At 42.2% G+C, this 22,138-nt stretch overlaps 1 protein-coding gene across 1 annotated transcript in view; it reads right to left on the reverse strand.

Annotated features, from left to right (window-relative positions):
- Positions 1–1,947: 1,947 nt before the first annotated feature.
- The window catches only part of camta1b (calmodulin binding transcription activator 1b), a gene marked incomplete at its 3' end in the record, with an annotated part of 228,930 nt that continues 208,739 nt past the window's right edge, over positions 1,948–22,138 (reverse strand). Inside the window, exons 9-24 of the mRNA XM_079482727.1 lie at positions 19,623–21,865; positions 18,239–18,365; positions 17,712–17,846; positions 10,124–10,287; positions 9,807–10,021; positions 9,638–9,716; positions 9,223–9,550; positions 8,702–9,111; positions 8,076–8,221; positions 7,741–7,981; positions 7,136–7,207; positions 7,017–7,037; positions 6,599–6,798; positions 4,743–4,817; positions 4,439–4,469; positions 1,948–1,980 (exon numbers count right to left, since the gene is read on the reverse strand). Of these exons, the coding sequence (XP_079338853.1) occupies positions 1,948–1,980; positions 4,439–4,469; positions 4,743–4,817; positions 6,599–6,798; positions 7,017–7,037; positions 7,136–7,207; positions 7,741–7,981; positions 8,076–8,221; positions 8,702–9,111; positions 9,223–9,550; positions 9,638–9,716; positions 9,807–10,021; positions 10,124–10,287; positions 17,712–17,846; positions 18,239–18,365; positions 19,623–21,865 (4,520 nt within the window). The remainder of the gene's footprint in view (positions 1,981–4,438; positions 4,470–4,742; positions 4,818–6,598; positions 6,799–7,016; positions 7,038–7,135; positions 7,208–7,740; positions 7,982–8,075; positions 8,222–8,701; positions 9,112–9,222; positions 9,551–9,637; positions 9,717–9,806; positions 10,022–10,123; positions 10,288–17,711; positions 17,847–18,238; positions 18,366–19,622; positions 21,866–22,138) is intronic.

Genomic DNA, 22,138 nt, shown 5'->3' on the forward strand with positions numbered 1-22,138 from the left:
GATAAAACACTGTCTAGTCAGGTTGCACAGGACAAAACGGTGGTGAGAATGCAACATCTGTATCAGAGACCTCGGCTGAATGTGTCTGTTGAGTGCGGGAGTGAATTCTGGTCATTCAATTCTAGATTTTCCAACACTGATAATCTACTTCTCAGAAAGTTTTAGCTTATTTATCTTGCATGACCGGTCACCGTCAGCAAAACACTATTTCATTCTCGCTAACCCTGAAGGAGAGAAAACTCCAGTCGTGTCCGATGAATTTGTTTGGCTCTCCCCTAAATCTACACGTTCTTCGAGATTTTCCGCAACATCCTGCGAAAGAACATTTCCAACAAAGTATTCGTACAGTGAAGCCGTTCACATCATTTTACAGGCCATCGCCACAACATGTTTTCTTTACATTATGTTCAGTGGTTTAAAGTTCATGCACATGGCTCCTTCTTCGCAGTCGTATTTACAGTATTTACAAACAATACAACCGTACATCTTGGGCGTTCAAAGAAAACTATACAATATATTTTTGGGTTCGTCTCTTAATGTGTTATAATCCAATTTAGGAATAAAATACTATATATTCTTAAATACAATCCTTTTCGGAAAAAGTTTCTGGCTTTTAACGTTCCTTCACCCGGCTTGGATATGTACAGGGACCACTCAATAGTCAAAAATAAGATTTTTTTTCATTTTTTTGAAGCTTCTGTATAGGGACCCTTCAAAAGTCAAGAAGTCAAGGCAATGTTTTGTGAAACTCGGGAAAAGCCTGTGGCAGCGATCCGGAGCTCTTCAAATCAACAAACAGCAACAATGGAAATCACAACACGCATACAAACACAAAAATGGAAAGTAACCTTTGCAAATACGTTTGGCGCTGTGGCACAATTGATAGCACGTTAACCAAAACTAGTCTTTAAAAGGAGAAATCCTTCACACGTTTAAAAACAAACAAAAATCAAAGGCAAAACAAAGCAGAGTGCTACTGAAATAAACAAACCAAACTATATAAAAATAACGGTCTTTTATATCAATACTCTGAAACAAACAGGCAACGTAGGGTTCGATTTATACGGCTAGTTTGACAGTGCCACAACATCACCAATATGAATGAATGAAAATAAACCGACAAAACACAAAACATTTACGTCAGCATGCAGGAGCGTTTCGCTCAAACACATGCACTGTATCCAGATCAGTTCAACAAACACGGGACACACAAAGTCAGGCCAGCAAAAGATGACATTAAGAAAGGACCCATAAGAAAACAGTGCACAGAAAACAGGTAACCCGTCATCAGAGGTACCCAAACCTTCACAAAGACAAAAAAAAGTAAGACACTAATATTTCAAACCCAGCATTTTTGCCCTGACCCCATCTACATTCATAAGAAGGCTTTCCCTTTGAATGATCGGACAGCGTTTGTCAAAAACAAAGATTAGTGGAGATGACAGACTGTTATCAAATACTCTCTGCATGCATATGTTCAATGAAATGACGCCTTTTTTTGGTATACATTTTCTAGGTTTTGTTCTTTTTTTCCCAAACTGATTGTTGTATTTTTTCCCGTTCAAAATATAAAAATGTAAAGCGGCTTCCAGCATGATGCGTTTCTGATTTCATGATATTTTACAAGCACTGTCAGAATAAAAAGCATTTACTCCTTGGTCTTCGTTCCTTTTTTGTCATCTAAAGAAACAAATCTATGAAGAGTGCAAAAATGCCATGAAGATAATGTCAGTTCTCCCCAACAGTCTTGATTTAAGTTCCCCGTAGCGAGAAAAACACAATGCAGTAGCAGAAGCTGTCCGACCCGCTGGCAGAGTTCAACCGTCGCATTTCCCTTGATCCGCTTCGTGAATACTTTTTGCATTTTTTGGAAATCGTCTCTTGTAAAAACAGAAAGGAGAGTCTGGCAGCAGATGTTACATTGCGACGGGACTCGGTGAGAAGCTCTCATGTTCCTTGGCCTTTCTCAATTCTTTCACCCTGAAAACAGAACAAACAAACGGATTGTAACGTTAGCCTGACGGTTCATAATGATTTTATATAAGCATTTTGGGCCCTCTGGGGCATCAGGGCTTGTTAGCTGATACACCTGTCTGTTTCATACGTCTTTCCACTGTGATAAGTCACAACACGGCAGGAAAACGAGAATTCACCTTAACAGTTAAAACTGCCACAAAGATCTTAGTAGGAAAACGTTGGACAAAGGAGACAGAGGCCCCACAAAGTATTTGGACACTTAAATGCTTGTTTTAAATGTCACTGTATCACATCACATAATACCAAACCGAATTGCAACACTCTTTTTTTTCTTCTTAAAATGATATGATGTTTAACGAAATAAGAAGTATTTCTAGAGATATTCAAGCTGTCTGTTAGAGTACACTGTTAGACACATTTTTGCATATCCAATTAGAAATGATACTACATGTGAACATCTTTTTTATACATCATCTGAAAGATAGGCTGAGATACAACCATTTAAAACTCTGGAATCTGAGCGTGCTAAAAAATCTTCATATTGAGAGAATCGCCTTGAACGTTGTCCAATCAGAGGCGCTGTAGCAGGCCGTTGCTAAAGAAGAAACAGGTTTGTTTTAACGCTCTTCATTGGCTAGTCTCTGTAATGACATTGTACAGCGTCAATGAACCCAAAAGCTGGAATCTAAGCTTCACAAAGATATCAAACTTGAGTCATTTCCACAGAACAGACAGCAGCGAACGACATTTGTAGACGTGTATTCGGCCATTTTTGTTGTTGATTTAGCTGTATACACTCTTTTTGATATCTTTACTATAGGAAATTTACAAAATATCTTCATGGAACATGAACTTAACTGAATATCCTAACGATTTTTGGCATAAAAAAAAATCTGACCCATGCTAATCTGACCCACACCGTTTTGTTGGCTATTGCTACAAATATACCCGTGAGACTTATGACTGGTTTTGTGGTTCAGGTTTACATATGTGGTTTGAAATCCTATTCAAATCACATTTCTGGAAATCAATGTCTCGAATTGTGGTCGAATTGAGCTAATGTTCTTACACCACATACAAACAAAACACATCAAATAGATCAGATTACTTATTTGGATTGACAGTGTAAATGTTGCACCTTTTATTTTCACATGACACCTTGATATTTTGTTATCTAATAGAATGACGTTTATACATTTGTTTCGTCTTAAAGGGATAGTTTATTAAAAATGAAAAGTCTGTCATCCTTTATTCATCCCCATGTTGTTCAAAACCTGTATTTGACTTTGTGAAACACTTCTGTTGAACACAAAAGAAGATATTTTGAGAAATGCCTCAGTGGTTTGTGGTCATACAATGGAAGTCAATGGGAGCTGATGTTGTTTGGTTACAGACATTCTTCAAAATATCTTCTTGTTTTCTGCAGAAAAAAGAAAGTCACATAGGTTTGAAACGACACAAGGATGATATTTACATTTTTGTGTGAAATATCTGTTTAACTGTCCAAATACTGTTTGAGGCCACTGTATAAAACAAACATTTTTCAATATAATAGACTATTTAAAATTGACATTTGCTTATGTCTGGCTATATTAATATATACTGTACATTTGAATATATAGGAGTCTACAGTCACATTACAAAACAAAACAAAAAAACAATTTAGGAATAAGAAGAATCAAAAGCAATGTGGGAAAACAACCAATCTTAAAACTATTTATATTATTATTGGATCATATTCTTGAAAATCTGATCGACAAAACATATATCTACAAGTCATGCACAGTTTGAGACAAAATGTTTGTTAGCATGTTATACTTCATATCTATAAATAAAATAGAAAATTTCATCTTCATCACCAACACAAGTAAAACATTTTGCGTTCCACTTTAACCCCCCCCCCCCATTTAAAACACTCACAGTTTTAACCCGTTCCCACCCTCAGCCCCCAAATCAAGCTTATACAAGCTGAAAGAGATGAAAAAACAGGCAGCCAGGCATTCAAGACATGTCGTCTTCTCTAGAGAAAGGGAGGTTATTTCAAGCATGCCCTGAAAGAAGCAAGGCCTTCAGATCTTTAGCCATCATGCAATGCCAAATGCACTACCTAGCAGTCTTTATAGTGTTGTCATAAGCATCCTCATAACAAGACGAGATGGAGGAGACGTCAGAAAAGACAGAGAGACAGAGCTTTGTTAGTTTTGCCATAAATGCTGTCTGTATTTGGAGGTTAGTTAGATTTACAGTCTTCTCTCTCTCATTTAATGCTCAGTCAATTTGGCCTCCAGTCGGCCGTCATGCATGCAGGCATAAAGCAATAGAGAGACTGTAAAGAGAAAGATAGACAGACAGAAAGACGTAAAGGGGAAAGCAGAGTCTGAAATCAAGTACATAGAAGAAGGAAAAGGAAAAAGACAGAGAAATCGTGGGGTACGAACTGGTTGGCTGAGGCTGCACTCACCCGTTTGAATAGTCTATGGTCCATCAAGGGGCTTTGCGTAAACATCAAAACAACACCAGATAGCTATTAGTACACACTGAGGTACGGCTGGGTTCGGGAAATGGGACCAAACACAAAAGGGGTTTCTAACAGAGACCAGGATTTGTCCCTTGATATTATGAAATGTAGCACTACTGACGGTAAACGGCACAATATTATAGACATGGTTAATGAAAACTCTAGGTTAAGGTAAGCGTTTCTAATCCGTGCAAGCACAAAAGTATTGAGTGTTAGTGGTACGGGAACATTCTCATGAGGGGCCTACCTGTGACGGCACCGCAGCAGAAAGCGCATGATCTTCCTGGCGGCCTGATCCTGTCTCTTGGTCAGTAAACTGCTTCTGAAACAGAATAAACAGCCTGAATGATGCCATAGATATACATTTTTCATGTGCGTGTTCCCCCGGGGTCGAAACCACAACCTTTGCGCTGTTGATGCAATGCACTACCAAGTGAGCTCCAGGAACACATAGTCTATATACATACTTGACTCAAAGCTTTGTAAAGTAAATTATTCAGTAAGTATGTGATTGGCGAAGTGTCAATACCAGATTGTCTCAGGAGGCTTTGAAGGCAGCGTTTTACATTTATAGTCTGTCATTTATACAAAGAGATTATAGAGGTCAAGAGTTTTTCTCATGGGTGCATGGATCACCACCAGGTCAAATATGGTGCCTACATAAATACTGGCTTCATTATAAAAATGTGCACACACACATTGACGAAAAAATCCCCAATAGGATGTTCTTCAAGAATCAAAAGCATACTGGAATAAGCAATCCTCATATTGCAAAACACACTAGAATTCCACGTTAAAATTTGGAAGAACATCAGCATGTCCATATAAATCTTATCTCTTTATATCGAATTGCTTCCTATTATTCTTACGTAACTAACTGGAAAAGCTAATAAGTCTGAATGAGAAATGAATCAGTGCTCAACATCACACACAAGGGTGCATTTTAATTTTAAATGTGGTGTATTATTGAAAAACAGATTTGCAGTGTAGTTTATAAATTGACCACCAGGGGCGCTATATCGCTCATTGCTGCATCCCAATTCAACTACTTATACTATGCCCTTAAAGTATGTACTGGTTTTGTCATGGAAAAGTATATACATTTTTGTGCTGCAAAACAGTATGCACACACTGGGACATACTAAGCAGAAACGGAAGTCGCTGTTGTTGCCTAGATGAGACTATGATTGTTAACAGTCACGACAATCAAAATACAGCACTTCTTTACATTTAAGTACGTATTTATTCATCATTTCTTAGTGTTTACTGTATACTAACATTTATTATTCTGCAGTGCATCTCTTATTTAATTTCACTAATGCAGTAAAGCGTCGCATGTAAGTGGCGAGTAATGTAATATGGATCCGCACTTGGAATTGTCACCGGAAACAGTAGACCATCAGGGTACTTTAAGAATACTAATTTCAGCATTTGATTTGGGGCATTCTACTACTATTTTCAAGTACTATTTAAGACAGATAGTATGCGATTTGGGATGCAGCACGTGTGTATACAGTGCGTTTGTGTGCACGTTTCTTTAGCCAAATGAATTTCAGGAGCCACGTTAACACGCAACCAAATAATCCACTTGTAATCGGATTGATGGCTCAATCGAAAAGAAAAGCCTCCATGTTAACACCTTAATCAATCCGATAGAGGTCTATACGATTGAAATTGCGATCCGATTGAAGGGGGCGGTGTTGACCGAGAGCCATTTACTTACATGTAGTTTAATTATGCATGTAAATGCTTGAATCAGAGTATTTTCTCAATCAGATTTAAAAATACTTTGTGCACATGTGCAGTTTATGTCTTATACATATTATGTTTACGTATTTTAAATTTATAACAATTATTTAATCCATTCAGAGGCACGCACATAATTAAGGTAATGGGGACACGCGCTGTATGTTCTGCCGGGCTCGTGGGTGTTCTTTTTTAATCGTATTGCGACATGTAAACAGGACTGAAATGATCTGCAATCAGATTTAATTCATTCGTATTGACAAAAATGGGTGCATGTAGACATAGCCAATGTGTGTGAAAAATGGCTTGCACACTTCTAACTGCCCATATTGCACCCTGTTCTGTATATTACTGTACCTGAGTTTGTGCTGCACTAATGCAGCTGCGGCGGCCCGTCTACTCGGGGTCGGCCGTCCGAGTTCTTTGTAGCTGCGGTAATATTGCTGGATCAGCATGGCTGCCCTGCGACTTTGCTGGAACTTCTTCTGTTCGTGGTAGCTGCGGAATTTACTCTGGATAAGGATGGCGGCCAGCGTCATCTTCTTATAAAGTGCATACTACCAAGACACCAGAGAACAGAAGTGAAGTCACAGAAGATCAGTACCATAGGCTATCTATGAGACGCGGCACAAACATCACCAGTGTGAATGCGAGTGTGATATTACTTTTATACAACAGATCAATGGCCGACAGAAAGTGTTTAAATAAGTACTGAATTTCCTAAAAACTCTCATGTGAGGAAATACTTTAGCTGTACATGAAACAGAGGTATTACCTTCAAGGCTATCCATGTCAGCTTGAGAAAGAGAGAGGAAGGAAATTGAAGTAATCTAAAAGTCATCTATGAATGACCACTCAAAAGTGTGTACACAGTTTGTGAGAATCACGGCCTACCTGTTTGTACCTCTTATAACAGCGCTGAATGACAGCGGCTGCCAGTTCCTGCTGCTCACGAAGCGGGCGACCCTGCAGGAAAGGGGAGAGGGGGCGAGGTAGGGTGGGAGAGGACAGGAGAAAGATAAGTGTCACAGGGAGGCCAGCATGGCCATGGAGATGATGCCATCTGATTCCTTTTGTGGCAGGCCAGGGTGTCCCTCTTAGACTGGCCAAGCTGCGTAGAAATGCTCTGAGGAGAAATCTGCTCTGAACAACCAATGTGGTGTGGGCTCGGGGATATCTGCACATCCCATTTAGACAGATAGATAGAGGGAACATAGCAATTGTACTTTACAGCAAGGCCATGCTAAGCTCAAGCAAATTTCCCCATGCTTCACAACACTGACCCTATCTCTGCCTTCAGAGCGCACACCACAACAACCGTACCACCTTTGACGTTACAGGACTTCCAAAATCTGGAATCTGTTACCTCACACAATACAACACAACACAATACAACACGACCTTTGAAACCGGACCATCACGAACACTGGCAACACACCATAGCCTGCAAAGACGGCGATACAGCGGTGACCCGCCACCTGGATGAAGCCTTGCCCTACCTTGTATTTACGGAAGGTGTTCTGGACCTGGCGGGCTGCCTCGTACAGCTCTCTCTGTTCGGGGTTGGACAGGGCCAGCTGGGTCAGGTCGCGCTCTTCCTTACTGTGGGAAGCGTTGAGGAGGGCCGTCCATTCTGCAGGCGACTGAAGGCCGAGTTTGCCAATGGCACCCCCAAGGTCCGGCTGTCCGTGCATGGCACCCAGACCGGGTGTGGAAGTTAGGGGCTTGTTAAACAGGAACCTGAGGAACCAAACAATTGAGAATGCCAGTTAAAATGTAGAGTAGACGTAAACAGTAAATAAATTGTAAAAGTGTTTCTTTTGTAAACCCTCACCTCTCGGCATCTCCGAGGTAACTGGTCAACCAGTTGCTGACTCCAACACTGTCTAGTGTGGTTTCTGATGTGCCAAAGTTTTCCCTCTTAATGCGATTGGATGACGCCCCAATCACCTCCTCTGCTAAAGCCATCATGTTCATGTTCTGAAAAAAGTTTTGAACTGAATTGATTTTGCACCTAATGTGGATCTTTATTATTTATGACATCCTTCAGGCAAAGCAAATAAAATCAAGTTTAGGAACAATAGAAGTCCTTTGGGAGGGAAGAAGAACTACCCAAAATGCACTGCAAGATGAGCAGCCAATAAAAAAATATTTACAGTTTCGATTTGCTGTGACAGTAAACTGTAGACCAATAGATTAGCATGGGCACAATCCGGCATGAATTGATAATTTCAAGTAATTTAAAATTATTGTACTCTATGGACCACTAGATCACATTTTCTTGGCAGTATTTATCAGGATGGCACAGCTACAGTACGTAAAGCACTGGTCTGAACATCATTAATAATATATTGCCGCAGCGCTCAGAGATCTTTCACATTTGTTATAGTTCCCAATAGCACTACAAAATAATTGATTTTCACAGTCCACGTGCATCAAAGTGCCTCCTCTAAACCTCACCTGTAGGTCTCCTGTGTTCTCCAGATTCTCCTGGCCCGTCCGCAGATCAGAGATAGCTCCCGCGCTTGCAGTTTCTTTTAATCTCAGTCTGTTCGCCAGTCTTTCTTTGCCGAGCCCTCCAGTCTGCACTCTGCGTCCCGCAGCCTGTCTAGAAGACCATCGTCCTCCACCACAGGTTGAGCCCTCCCCTCTGTTTCCAGACTCCTTGTCCGGGTTAGCTTCTCTAGGTTTGGAGGGGCATGATTTAGATTTTTGGGCCTGATCATCCAGTCTGAGAGGGGCGGAGCAGGGTTTGCAGGGCCGAGCTTGGTGGGTCTCGGGGTTGGGTTTGTGTTTCTTGCTCAAGGGCGCGTCCCCGTGACTAACGCTGCTGTAGAAACTTGAGGGTTCAGACCTGGGTCTCCTCAAATCTGTAAAGGTACAAAAAGGTGTGTTAGAGGAACAACGGCTGATTCGTACCATGCAGGTCATTCTAGGCTTTCCTAGCTTTTTTTAACCAAACAGAAGATCACGGTTCTTACCTGAGCTGGAACTGGAAGCAGAACTATTGATGTTGCTTTCTTTTAGTCCAGCTGATGTGGTCTCGCTACCCCAAACGTTCATCCATCCCTCTGCAGCCGAGGCTTCGGCGGACGGAGAGAAAGGCATGCTGGGAGTTGTCGTCATTGCTCCTGACTGCTGTTCTTCCCTCTGAAGACTCTCCAGACACTCTGCCAGCTTGGTGTGGCCGCGGGACCGGGCGATGGCCAGCGGTAAGCGACCCAAAGAATCGGGGATGTCTAAAGCTCGCCGATCCCATTTATACAGAACCACAGCTGCTTCCATGTGACCCAAAGCACAGGCCCACATCTGAAAAGATTATCAAATGAGTTGAGTAGTATGATGAATATAAATTCGCAAATTTCTATGCTGTCCCATTTGCCAAACTAAACTCACCAGTGGTGTGCATGAGAAGTGATCCACATTCAGAGGATCGACCTCAAGCTCCAGGTCAATACTGTCCGCATGTTTAGTGCTGTGGAAACAACCGGCACAGTACAGAACAGGTGAATGAATTACACGTGGCATCTACCTGCATTTAAACAGGAAAATTTAGCATACATACCGCCACTTGATAAGTGTTTGGATAAGGGTGGTGTAGCCCTGGGCAGCTGCCAGGTGTAGTAGAGTCATGCCCCGGAACGTTTTGGAGTGGATTAAGTGCTTGGACTTTGCCCAGCAGGCCCGGTTCATCATCTTCTCGCAAACTACCACCACACGGCTCTCGAAAGAGCTGCCTGCCGGACCTGGACCCTGGTTCTGACTCTGACCCGCTGAGAACTAAGCCGACGAACAAGAACTCCATAACAATGCAAGTTGTAATGGTAACATGCTGACTGTCAAAATATTTAATTTCAGTTCAGGTCAAGACAACGTAGATACCTGTGCCTGTTCAGAGCTGCTTCTTCCACAGTCTCCTCCGCCTGCTGAAGATCCTCCGACCTCAGTCGTTCCTCCGGTGCCCTGCTGCTGCTGTCCGGCCATCTCTGCCATCCTTCGCTCCATTTGCTCCAAGCGTTCCAGGATGGACATTCTGAACTGGTTATCTGCATACAACAGCAGACAGTCACGGGTTACTATTAAAAGCATCCTCAATCCAATCATAAAATCAAAGTTAATTTAAAGTTGCAATCTGTATCTTTGTTAAAAACTAAATTCCAGGTTATTTTATGTATCTGAAATTAACGTTTGCCAGAATATCGTACACAAAGGCTAAAAAATGTTATTGGAGGATTGGAGTAAGGTAAAGAGACTTAATTTCTAATGTACTTCCACAAAATTGAATTTGTTATTTCTAACTAAAAAAAAGTTAGGAATTACAGCTTTAAAACACGCTAAGGGGAGAACAGCTTTTCACGACTGACTGCAAACTCTTGAATGGATTCCGATAGATGAAAACAAGCCCTTCCCTACATTCTTCCCTACAAGTCACATTAATAGGTTGCGAATGCATTTTATACATCTTTGACCCGTAGGCATTGTTTTGTTTCCTAAACAACCGTCCTCCTGACACTAATTCAGCTCCTCGCACGGTGAATGCAAGCGCCCCTATTTCTGATCAACTAACGTGAACGTTTGCATTGGGTTTAATGCTTCTCCTTCACATACATCCACCCTTGCAAACAAAAAGAACATCTCTGAGTGGAGACAACCGTGCAGCTTTGTTCAAACCCTACTGCAGTGTTGGTGCAGTGCAGATGATGTCATTTCCACCTGCTGCTGACTCTCCCTCCCTCTCTCTCTCTCTCTCTCTCTCTCGCGCATCCCCTCCACTCAGAATGCGGCACACGTCCGCTCATATAGGCTGGGGGAGGGGAAAGGGGAGGAGGGAGCGAATTGCTCTACAATGGGGCTGTGACATAATCGACGCTCTACTACACCTCCAGCAGCCAAGAGACGACCAATCAGACGCCACCAGACGCTGGCAGACCAGCCAAGCAACAGAGCGCTTGAGAGCTTTGTGTCAAACCCAAAACTGTTGAGAGGCAGCGTTTCAAAACACAAAGACCTCACCGTAAGTTTATCAATGCTGCGATGGCGAATACAATCCGATAACGTGCATTTTAACTGTTAGAAACAAAATATTAATAAACATGGAAAGCTCTTAAGTTACAACAAACAACTGCATGCAATACCAAACACCATAATTTTGAAACATTCTGTTGCTTATATCATCCTTTCCAATAATTATTTACGAAACTTTCGATGAGACAAGCTTTACAACAAATGAAGAACACAACACATGCACATTAGGTATTACGTTGAAAGCTTGCAAGATGTCTTGTGATTGTTTATGAAGTCTTGATTTGCACAACAACAATAACCTTCACCAACACAGACCAATGATAGAGCGTATGCATAAACTAGCCCAAAGGTGTCTAAAAAAAACAACTGTACTGAACAGCCCAATCTGTATTACCGTTTTCCAGGAGATGTTACATCAGCTTTGGTCGCGCTCCCGTGGCCTTGGTAGGGTTCCTTGGTCACTCAGACCTCATGTGGCTGGTGTTGCTAAGCTGTGAGAGTGAGCACTAAACACTATTCGCTGGATCTTTGGGTATCTCATGGTAATATCCTAATGCAGAGAGCCCAAGCCGGTTTCTGTGTTTCATCAGGGTTGCATCATGCTGGTGGGAGTGGGGGCTTCTGCACCACTTTACAGCTAGAAGCGCAACAGGGGCTCAAAATCACTCACTTGTTGAGGATCTGTTGCGGTTTATGGTGCCTGAGATGGGCAATAAAGAAGCCAAGGACTTTGCTGTCGGAGTCATCAGAAATTAAACAAGCATTTGACAATGAATCCTTATGGCTGAGAAGGATTATGGCACATTAAAGGGAGAATTCGATCTGAACGAATTGCGACGTTTGATTGCACAATTAGATTTAGCACCTAATTCACCGAATTAGGCAAATTGGGAAAGGCACACAAATTTAGAGGTAAATGCAATTTGTGGGACGCAATTGCCCATCTTGCGGGCCGGGTTTTTTAAGTTCCAGGTTATGGAGGATGTGGCCGAACACAATACCAGGATCATACAGCATCACTAGGCAGATGCTGGCTATTTAAAATTGAATAATAAAAAAGTAAACAAACCTCTCCATTCAATAAAATTCCACTTCCACGGGCAGAATAACACAACGTTCATTGTTATGCAATGTACATTTATTAACTTATGCTGTTGTTTCAGCACATTTAATGTCTGTTTAACTGACTTCAGGCTGCTCGGTAAAAAACATTAAGTCTTTTGAGCTGAAATATAGAGCACTTGACATTTAATAAATATCAAATATGCTATAATGCACAAAGAAAATAGAATATCTGTAGCACTTTTGTAGCAGGTTTGGATGACTTATTGATTTACTAAGTATAATTTCCCCCATGAAAAAATTTCATATTTGCTACATCTGTGTTCAGCGCATGATATCATAGTCATTTTTATTTTTAGGGCTTAAAACAGAGCTCACAAGGAAAAATCTATAACGGACTTATACTCTATCTAAGCCCATCACTTAAAATGCATAAAAAAATCATACAAATGTCCCTGTCGACAGGATTTATCCAATAAAGCGCGATGATTTTCTCTTAAGGGGATTAAGCTCAACATGGATTTAAATCTGGGATAACAGGTCTTGAAACTGTGGACACTGGTAGATTCGAGATATCACTGAGACTAAGACAGGTGCTTTTTTGGAGAGAGAATTGGGAAGAGGCGAGACAGCTACTTCTCTCTTAAAAACCTGTTTCTTGTTTCTTTGGGTTTTGTGACAAGCTGAAACTTTCTTATAACAACCGGGTTGCTTCAAAAGTGTTAAAAAAAACGTGGCGGGTACATCTGTGCAGACTTTTACCAAGCGATGAAGGAACTTTGACTGCGAACCATTGTGAATGAATCTCTTGAGCTCTGCTTTACAAACAGAGCGAGACATTTCTAATGTGAATGTGAAAGTTATAAAAACACACACAACATAAAGAGAAAAACACTGCATCTCCGAGATCTGATCATAACAGATCAACATACAAAGCAAAACAAAGAATGAATCAATTGCTGAAACTAAGGTTGAATGCAACACAGCCATATTACTTCAATTTTGATCGTCGCAAATGTTTTCATACAGAATGGGATGGAAAATAAATAACAAGCCCTGGAAGCAATTCTTAGAATTCCAAAGGAAATCTCATCAAAGCAGAAAAAGGAACTTTGAACTTTAGATTTAGGGTTGATCATAGTGACCTACTTACACGTCCCCTTATAAGGGCAGAGAAGAGGATGTAGACGAGACAGAGAAATGAGTACAATAACAAAAGGTGGATTCAGGATTCCTTTTCAGACTTATATAGAACAATTACAGTAAGAAGTTAACAAGAATTGCACACTGCAATGAAGCTAAAGAAAAGCGTTGCTTTTCAAAATAATATGAATGGAGGCAGCACAGACAAAAGCGGTGTCAACAGGTTGGCAGTACGATTCTTATGGGTTTGGGCAAATTAACACAGGATCTGAGTGAAAACACACAAATAAAACAAGGTCAATATCGACGCAGAGTATTTCTGTACTCCTTCCAGCTGACCGTTCATAAAAATAAATGCGCCGGTCTCGCTCACACTGATCACCGCCTGTGGTGCTGAAAACAGAGCACTACACCTGACTGACTTACTATAACCACATGCTTCACATAGGAGCTCTTTGGAAACATCCAGCTTGCATAAGTTTACAATCACTGTCAGTCAACTATCAAAATACAAATACATCATTATTCTATACGATTACAGGAACTTGTTTAAAACTAACATATACAGACTTTCGTGCTGGACATGTGAATGAAATTACCTATGCAATACCCAAGACAAGAGTTTCATACAAGCATTTGGACGACGAAATATCTTCACCATCAATATGACACATAACAGACATGCACAAACCAAACACACAGACCTGCGCGTTACTCCGCGCATTACCAAATTCATCTCCAAAATGCCAGCACGTTCATATCAAGTTCACGATAACATCAAGCATACTGACCCAAAACAGCTAACGTGGTGTCTGTCACTCACACATGTTCCTCGTCCAGTCTGAAACTAACCGCAGGAGCCGTTTGGAAACAGAGCCAAAAACAATAGAACTAAGTGTAAGTGAGGAGAGTGTATGGACAGATAAAGACCCCCTCTCCCCCCTCCTTTACAAACCCTCCTGTTCCCTCCCCATCCCTACTGCCGATCCTTTATCTCCTCCGCTCTCGAATGGAGACGCTGGAGTTCCTCCACCGCGGGCACGCGCTTTACGCACCGTTTTGCGCGCCGACGGCTGGCTCCAGAAACATTCGCAGACATGACAGTCCTACTTTACCGACGAAAACACGGTAAATAGCACAAAGAAATCGAGAAATAAATCATTTTCTGTGGTGTATCTTGCGATTGCGTGACGCGCACCCGCTTCTCCAAAGCGCCTCCAAACGGCCGTCGGTCGGGGCGGGCATGTTTTTAAATACTTGTTTTTGGAAATATCTACGTAAGCGTCTGCAACGGTCAGCTTCGACGCGTTTTGTAAAACTATGCTTTTGAAGCGAATCTGGGGTTATTCCGTGGCTGGATGTTGAAGCGCATCGTGTTTTTGGGAGTGGCCGCGCGCAAACACAATAGAGCCGCGGCGGTCTGTATTATAAGCGCTTGAAACAGTGCGATGGTCCGAACATACGGCTGTTTTGCGACAGATCTGTGTCATCGGAATCATGTTTACAGCTCTTGTGTTTGTCTGTCTCAGCCCTGTGCTTCAGTTCCTGCAGTACTGCAGATGAATTGTTTTTCTCCTCTCTGCATTATGACAAATCAGGCCACGCACATAACACGCGCTGGATACAAGCGAAGCGAACAGCACGCTGGGAGATCTGACATTACATATCTCCCATCTACACTTTAGTTTTGTTTTCTTAAGGATGGCGTAAATACTCTTAAAATCGATTCATACAAGTCGCTACGACCATTAGATACAACTTTACAAATATACAAATAATATCACAAAACTTGTCAATAATGTGTCACAAAAAATTTATATATTAAACAAAGACAAACAAAGAATTTATCAAATTAACCTAATTGTAGAATTGCATTATGATACTCTTAATGCCAAACATTTCCACATGAAATCGCATCTGTTTGAAGTACAGCTGTCTCAATTTTGTTAAGATTGGTATACATTTGCTTAGTGGATTCACATGGGAACTATTTTACTTTACTGTTTCAGGGACGATTGTCAAAAAAGAATGTGTCAGACCATTTACCAAGAAAGAAAAATAATTTGAGGGATTCATTTGTCTGTTTGTTGCTAAATCACCTGACCTGGTTATTCCGCTGCACCTTGGTAGCAATGAATTCATGAGAAAATCGAAAACATACGAGACAAAAAAGTAAAAACTAAACCTCCAAGTCTATCCTATGAATTAGTACCAACCTATAAAACAGGAAGATTTAATTAAACTTATTGCAACATCTAAACCTGCAACTTCCTTATTATACCCCATACCAACAAAAATATTAAAAAATTACTACCCCTTGCAATTGAGCCCATTTATAACATTATCAACTCGTCAATTAATACTGTAGATCATAACATACTTCTAGATCGCTTACACGATTATACCGGTATTGAGGGACAGGCACTACAATGGTTCAGATCTTACTTATCAGACAGACATCAATTTGTCCATTTAAATGCGGAATCATCAAATCTAACGCAAGAAAATTATGGATTACCTCAGGGATCGGTTCTAGGACCCTTGCTATTCTCCATATTCAACATGGTATAGCTTCCACTTCTATGCAGATGATACTCGGCTATATATCTCATCAAGACCAGATGATTCCTCCCAGCTATCCAAATTAGCACAGTGCACCGAAGATATAAAACATGGATGACTTGTAATTTCCTTCTTTCAAATTCTAATAAAACTGAAATATTACTTATCGGACTAAAGACACGTAAACCGAATATTTAGGATTATAACCTGCAGGTTGAAGGATGTACTGTTACTCCTACAGTAAAATATCTAGGCGTTATATAAGACAGCAACCTGTCATTTTCGAAATCACATCTCAAATGTCACAAAAGCAGCCGTTTTCCACCTTAGCAATGTTCCCAAATTACGAAATATTCTGTGTTTGGCAGACGCAGAGAAGCTTATTCATGAATTTATGACCTCAAGACTTGACTACTATAATGCGCTTCTTAGTGGCTGTCCTGCATCATCAATAAACAAACTACAGTTAGTTCAGAATGCAGCTGCCAGAGTTCTAACCAGGTCCAGAAAATACGATCACATAACCCCAATGTTATCAACCCTTCACTGGCTACACATTAAGTATCGTATTGACTTTAAAGTTCTTTTAATCACGTATAAAGCCTTAAAGGGTTTAGCCCCTACCTACCTAACAGAGCTTCTATCACACTACAACCCATCACGCTCTCTAAGATCTCAAAACTCAGGACTTTTGATAACACCTAGAATAACTAAATCCACCAAAGGGGGCCGAGCTTTCTCATACGTAGCACCTAAACTCTGGAATTGCCTTCCAGACACTATTCGAGGATCAGACACACTGCATTGTTTTTTGATTCTGTCATTATTATAGTTCACATTAAGAACTAAACTACAAGTCAGTGTCATTTTCTTTCCCCTGCCAGAAATACATCAAGGACATGAATGGTCAGTTTGGGGCCTTTGCATGGCACAGTTTCATTCATACACAATTATCATCATGCCAGTTGAATGATGAAGCAGAATTTAAGAAAAAACTTTCAACACTTAGTCACAAGTAGACATGACCTGGAAACTAGATTGTCAGAGAGGACACAACTACCACTGTCTTTGCAAACAGGCAAAAAGTTGAAAATGAGGCATGCAAATGAAGACTAAGTGGTGAGCTCAGTTTGGTTATATCTACATCATTGGTTCATTATGGTTACTTAAAAAGTACAAGCAGTTCAGACAGACACTCTGCACAGGTAAGGGTTCTCTTCTGTCCAAACATATTTCTAAAACAATTCATTCTCTAATATAAACCTCAGTATAAAACTAAAGGGTCTGGTAGCTGATTTTAAACCCCACTATCTAATTTTCTCTAAGACAGGAAAAACGTATGCCCTTTTGTATAAAACACAGGCAAAACGAATAGTCTCACAACAGCCAAACATTCAATTACACCATATATCACTCAAATATCTGTCTCTGAGTAAACACATCAGAAATCAGGAGACATACTGTACCAGGCAAACACAGAATCATAGATTTAAACTGAATGAATGAAAGTCACTTTTAAAAAACTAAACAATGCAACAACAGGTCGGAGCTAAAAACAGCACATCGGACTTTCCATCATCACAGAAAGTGAGTGCTTCGTGGAAAATAATATATACAACATAATGAAGAACAAAGCACATACAACGGATATGAAAGGAGACGAAAATGAGAGATTTACCGTCCAGAGAGAGCCAGTCGTGTTGTGAGGAGGGCAGAGCGGGCAGAGCGCGGGCTTTATACTCAAACACAACCGAGTTAGAGATTATCTGACTGCTGGCTGCCACCTGAAGGGTCACCAGACCTGTATCATGAGCTGTGAAGAAAAATAAATAAATAAATGCTATGCTGAAAACACGTTGGGTTTCATATTTACCGCCAGCTATTTACAATATTGAAATGTTTACTCTATTTAAAAATGTACTGTATTTTTGTGTTATTAAGTCAGTTATATAACACTAGAGAGATGCTGTATGACAGCTGTTAAATTTCCTCTGCTCACAAAGATGAGACGCTTTATTTCTAGACAACAGTTTAACCTACGGAGGTCGGAATCTCACCGATTTATCGTGTGTGGGCCTTTAAATCTCATTCTGACGGAATTGATTTGACACCCTGACTCTAGTTGTATCACCCCTCCACAGGAAAGCACAACTGTAAATGGGTATGTGCTGTAAACATGCAGTTTGTTGAGCGTGAATGACACACCTGGGCAGTAACAGCGCAGCACGCCGGGCTGAATGAGAGACGCTGGGACTGTGATCTGATCAAACAGACAGGTGTATTCACTGCTGGTCTCCTGCCACGGCCCGGTTATGAGCACCTTCACCCCACCCTGACACACAAAACATGCACACAAGCATTAGTTAGGGACGGCATCACCAGTTATCCACAAAACGTTTTAAGATTCAAGGTTTGATAAGTGTTATGAGATAGAATCAACTGTTTTAAAAAAGATTTGTGTCACTATATACAGCCGCGGAGACCATTTTCTGAATTGGCTTTTTATAGGTCTGCATTTAGATCAAAAAAAAATATTTGCATATATTTGCAGAAAATGAAAACTGGAGAAACAGATCAAAATAACAGAAAAGATGCTCTGTGTTTTTTCAACAGACACTGGACTGGAATGACCAAAATACATCCAGAAATGCTGATTACAAAAGAATTTGGAATCTCTTAATTTTCTCCAAGCCTGTTCTTATACGTATACATACATGTACTGTATATACCCTTCCATTCAAAAGTCTAATTCAAAGTTATATTTACTTATATTCAGTCAACAAGGAAGATCAAATAAAAGCAAACAGAAGGGTCTGTGACATTATTAGAGAGTTTGTGTGAGTTGAAGTTCACGTGGTGCTGTCTGATAACCCCTCTGTCTTTATCTGACCGACTGCTTCCTTGCCAACAGGCATGTCAATGACAGACTGAACACGTGTCTCATGTGGCCCAGGGGATTCTGGGACAAATAAATATGTCCCTTGTTGTGGAAAAGACCTTGAGCTTTACATTGAGACCTCACCAGATAGTTCAGACTTTAACATAGTTTTCTGATTTGAAACAGATCTAAAACCATTTTTTGCCCAATAATAATCACAACAAAATAAATAAACTGATGTTGTATTCACGCGAGACACTTTATAAGAACTACACGAACATGTGCCTGCAGATTTCTAAACAACAGCAACATCTGTTATTTACAAAGCTCTACATAACCTCCATCTTTTGCTTTTTTCACTATTTCTATTTCAGCTACTGTTCGGTTTGTTAAAAATAATAATTCCACATATCTTCAGTCACCTTTCTATGTAGAAACTGATGATGATTGATCTTAGAGAAATTAGTTTTTGGAGTTAGTACTACTTATTTACATCCCATGAATATGAAACACATAGCACTTGTTAGCACTATTTTTCACAAAACAGAGGTTCTTTATGGAATCATCTAGATAAAAAAACATTCTTCTTTGGCATCGTGAAGCACTGTTATTTTTAAGAGTGTTTGTAAAGCTGATTTGCAACAATGCAACATTTTGAAGAAACTAATTTGAATTAAACTAAATATATATTTCTGCCATTCCCAAACTCACCTCAGGATAGGACCACTCTGGAGAATAGTCCGTCACCACAAACAGTCTTCCGGTTGCCTGCAGCATTCCCATGTTCCCATGCGCCACAGCTGCCGACACGGCCTCTGCCACCTGCATGTATGCCAGCTGCCCCGCCTCGCCCGTCACCGCCCCAGCCTGAGTAGACTGAGGGCTGCAGCAGGGCTGCAAGCAGAGCTCTGCAGAATTATACCCCCTCGCCCCATGACCTCCTTCGTCTGCACCTTGTTGTGCGGCGGTGCCAGAGGAGACCTGCCCCTCTGTCCCCGTATGGGTCATCAGCTGGTGACCGTATAGAGCATTAGCCCCGGCCACCACGGCCGCACCATTTCCACCCTCCACCGAAATGAAGTCATTGATGAGATCTGAGAACTGGTTACCAAAGGAAACATCGAAATGGTCCAGGTTGATCTCCATGGAGCCCCCTGCATTGGTTCCGTTGCCCCCGAGGCTCTGGTGGGCCCCCACGGTGCTGAAAAGACCCTGCACCAAACCGGCTCCTTGCAGGAGGGGCTGGAGCTGTTGATGGGGGCTGTTGGCATTTCCGTTTCCTTCACCGCCGTTGCACAGAGTTCTGCTTTCCACCCTCGCACCTGTTGCCCTGGTCCCCACGCTGCCCTCCGCTGGCTGTTGGAGGTATTGCTCTGAGCCCCCTACACCTTCAGCTTCTCCTCCCCCTCCAGTCTGCAAGTGGTCCCCAGGCTTCAGCACACCATCAGACTCTTTCTCCTGTCCGCCTCCCTCACCCGGTTCTGTTCCTGTTGGCTGTTCCAAGCCACCGACGTCCTCGTGCTCCTGGCCCGGGTTAGAGAAACGATTCTGGTACTGCAAAAGCTGGAGCGATCCAGCCTGACCGTTTCTTTCAGTCGGAGAGACGCCGTTGCAGTTGGAGGCAGCGTGCGTGTGGTGATGGTGGTGGAGGTGTCCGTTGGTTCCTGTAGAGTCTTGGGTCTTGACGACAGACAGGCCCATGTAAGCGCTGGAGTCGTGGGAGTTCGGGGTTGACGCAGAGTTGTTCTGATGGGCCTGGGTTTGAGTGGACTGGGGCGAGCCTTGCAGGAAGAAGCTGGGCGAGTGGCTCTGGTGGGCCAGGTGAGCGCTGTGGCCGTATCCTGCAGCTGACATCACGCTGGTTGGATATTCTTGCTTGGCGTCAATGGCGCTGAAGTCCATCTGCTCGAGGGTGGTGCTTGGACTCAGCCCGCCCCCTGACGGCAGCAGGGAACCTGTAGGAGTCAGAGCCAGGGAGTTTTGGGAACCACTGCTTGAGGATCCGCTCACCACCTCCCCGACTTGATAGCCGCTCTCTTTTGCCAGCTGCTGTTCAAAGGAGGTGTCCTCCGTCTTGATGTTCTTCACTAGAGAGGGGTTAAACGTGTATCCGTTGTCGTTGAGGGGCGGAGAACATCGCAAACCTCCATTACTGCAGCTGCTACTGTTACTCTCTTCTGTTTTCAACCCATTTCCCCCGTAAGTCTGACCTTGCTTTGGGTTGTTGAGAAAGCAGTCTGGGTCAAAGTTCATATCGGTCTCGGGCATCTTGATACTCCCTGACTCCAGGTTGCTAGAGAGCAGCAGTTCTTCAGACACGCCACTCGTCGACAACATGGCAAGTCCCTCTGCGGACCCGGCATCAGCTAACCCTACTCCAACCGCCCCAGCGAATCCAAACTTATGGCTGTCGGCCGTCACTGCCAACACCAGACTGTTAGAAGCTGTGTCGGGACCCAGGAGATGAGTGTTGGGGTCGACAGTCGGGGACATGCTATAAACAGCATCTCCAGAGACCTCGGACATGAAAACCGTGGCGGATTGAGACAGGCTGTTCATGACTGAGGCCACGTGACCCATTCCGGCCACCACAGGGCTGTCGGCCATGTCGGGGTCTGAGTTTAGGCCGCTGCTGATGGAGACGGGTGAGCTCTGGGTGGTATCCGGAACCTCCACCTGGTTGGTGGAGGACACCTCCATGCTGTTCTGGTGGAGCAGCGTGGGCTTGGGCACCTTGCCGTTCCTCTTCTCTCGACCACCCGTTCCGCCGTCGCCCCCCGTCCTGCCGTTTTTGCCACCGCCGTGGCTGTGTTCCGTCTTGCCCTCGGACACATCGTTGTTCTGAACCTCGGAGTGGCTGCTGCCGTAGGCGCCTCCAGCGCGCGGGTCCACTTTGGGGGAGATGATACGATGTTTGGCACTGTTGCATTTGTGGTGGAGGCTGCTTCCAGCACCTACAGAGAGCAGACGCATGTTAAAATAAACTCAATGTAGCTATGAAAAGTACAAATACAGAATAAAAGTTTTTCTTTCCATAATATACATGTATGTGTGTACTGTGTATAATAATCATTTATGTATAAATACACACACATGCATATATAAGCAGAAAATATATGAACTATTTTTATTTATATTTAAATTGTTTGTAAATATAAAAACGCATGTGGGTCAAAGACGAAAAAAGGGTTTAAGCATAAAACACTATCTGTTATATTGCTTTAAAT

This window comes from Barbatula barbatula, assembly GCF_947034865.1.
Source record: "Barbatula barbatula genome assembly, chromosome: 20".
NCBI lineage: Eukaryota > Metazoa > Chordata > Actinopteri > Cypriniformes > Nemacheilidae > Barbatula > Barbatula barbatula.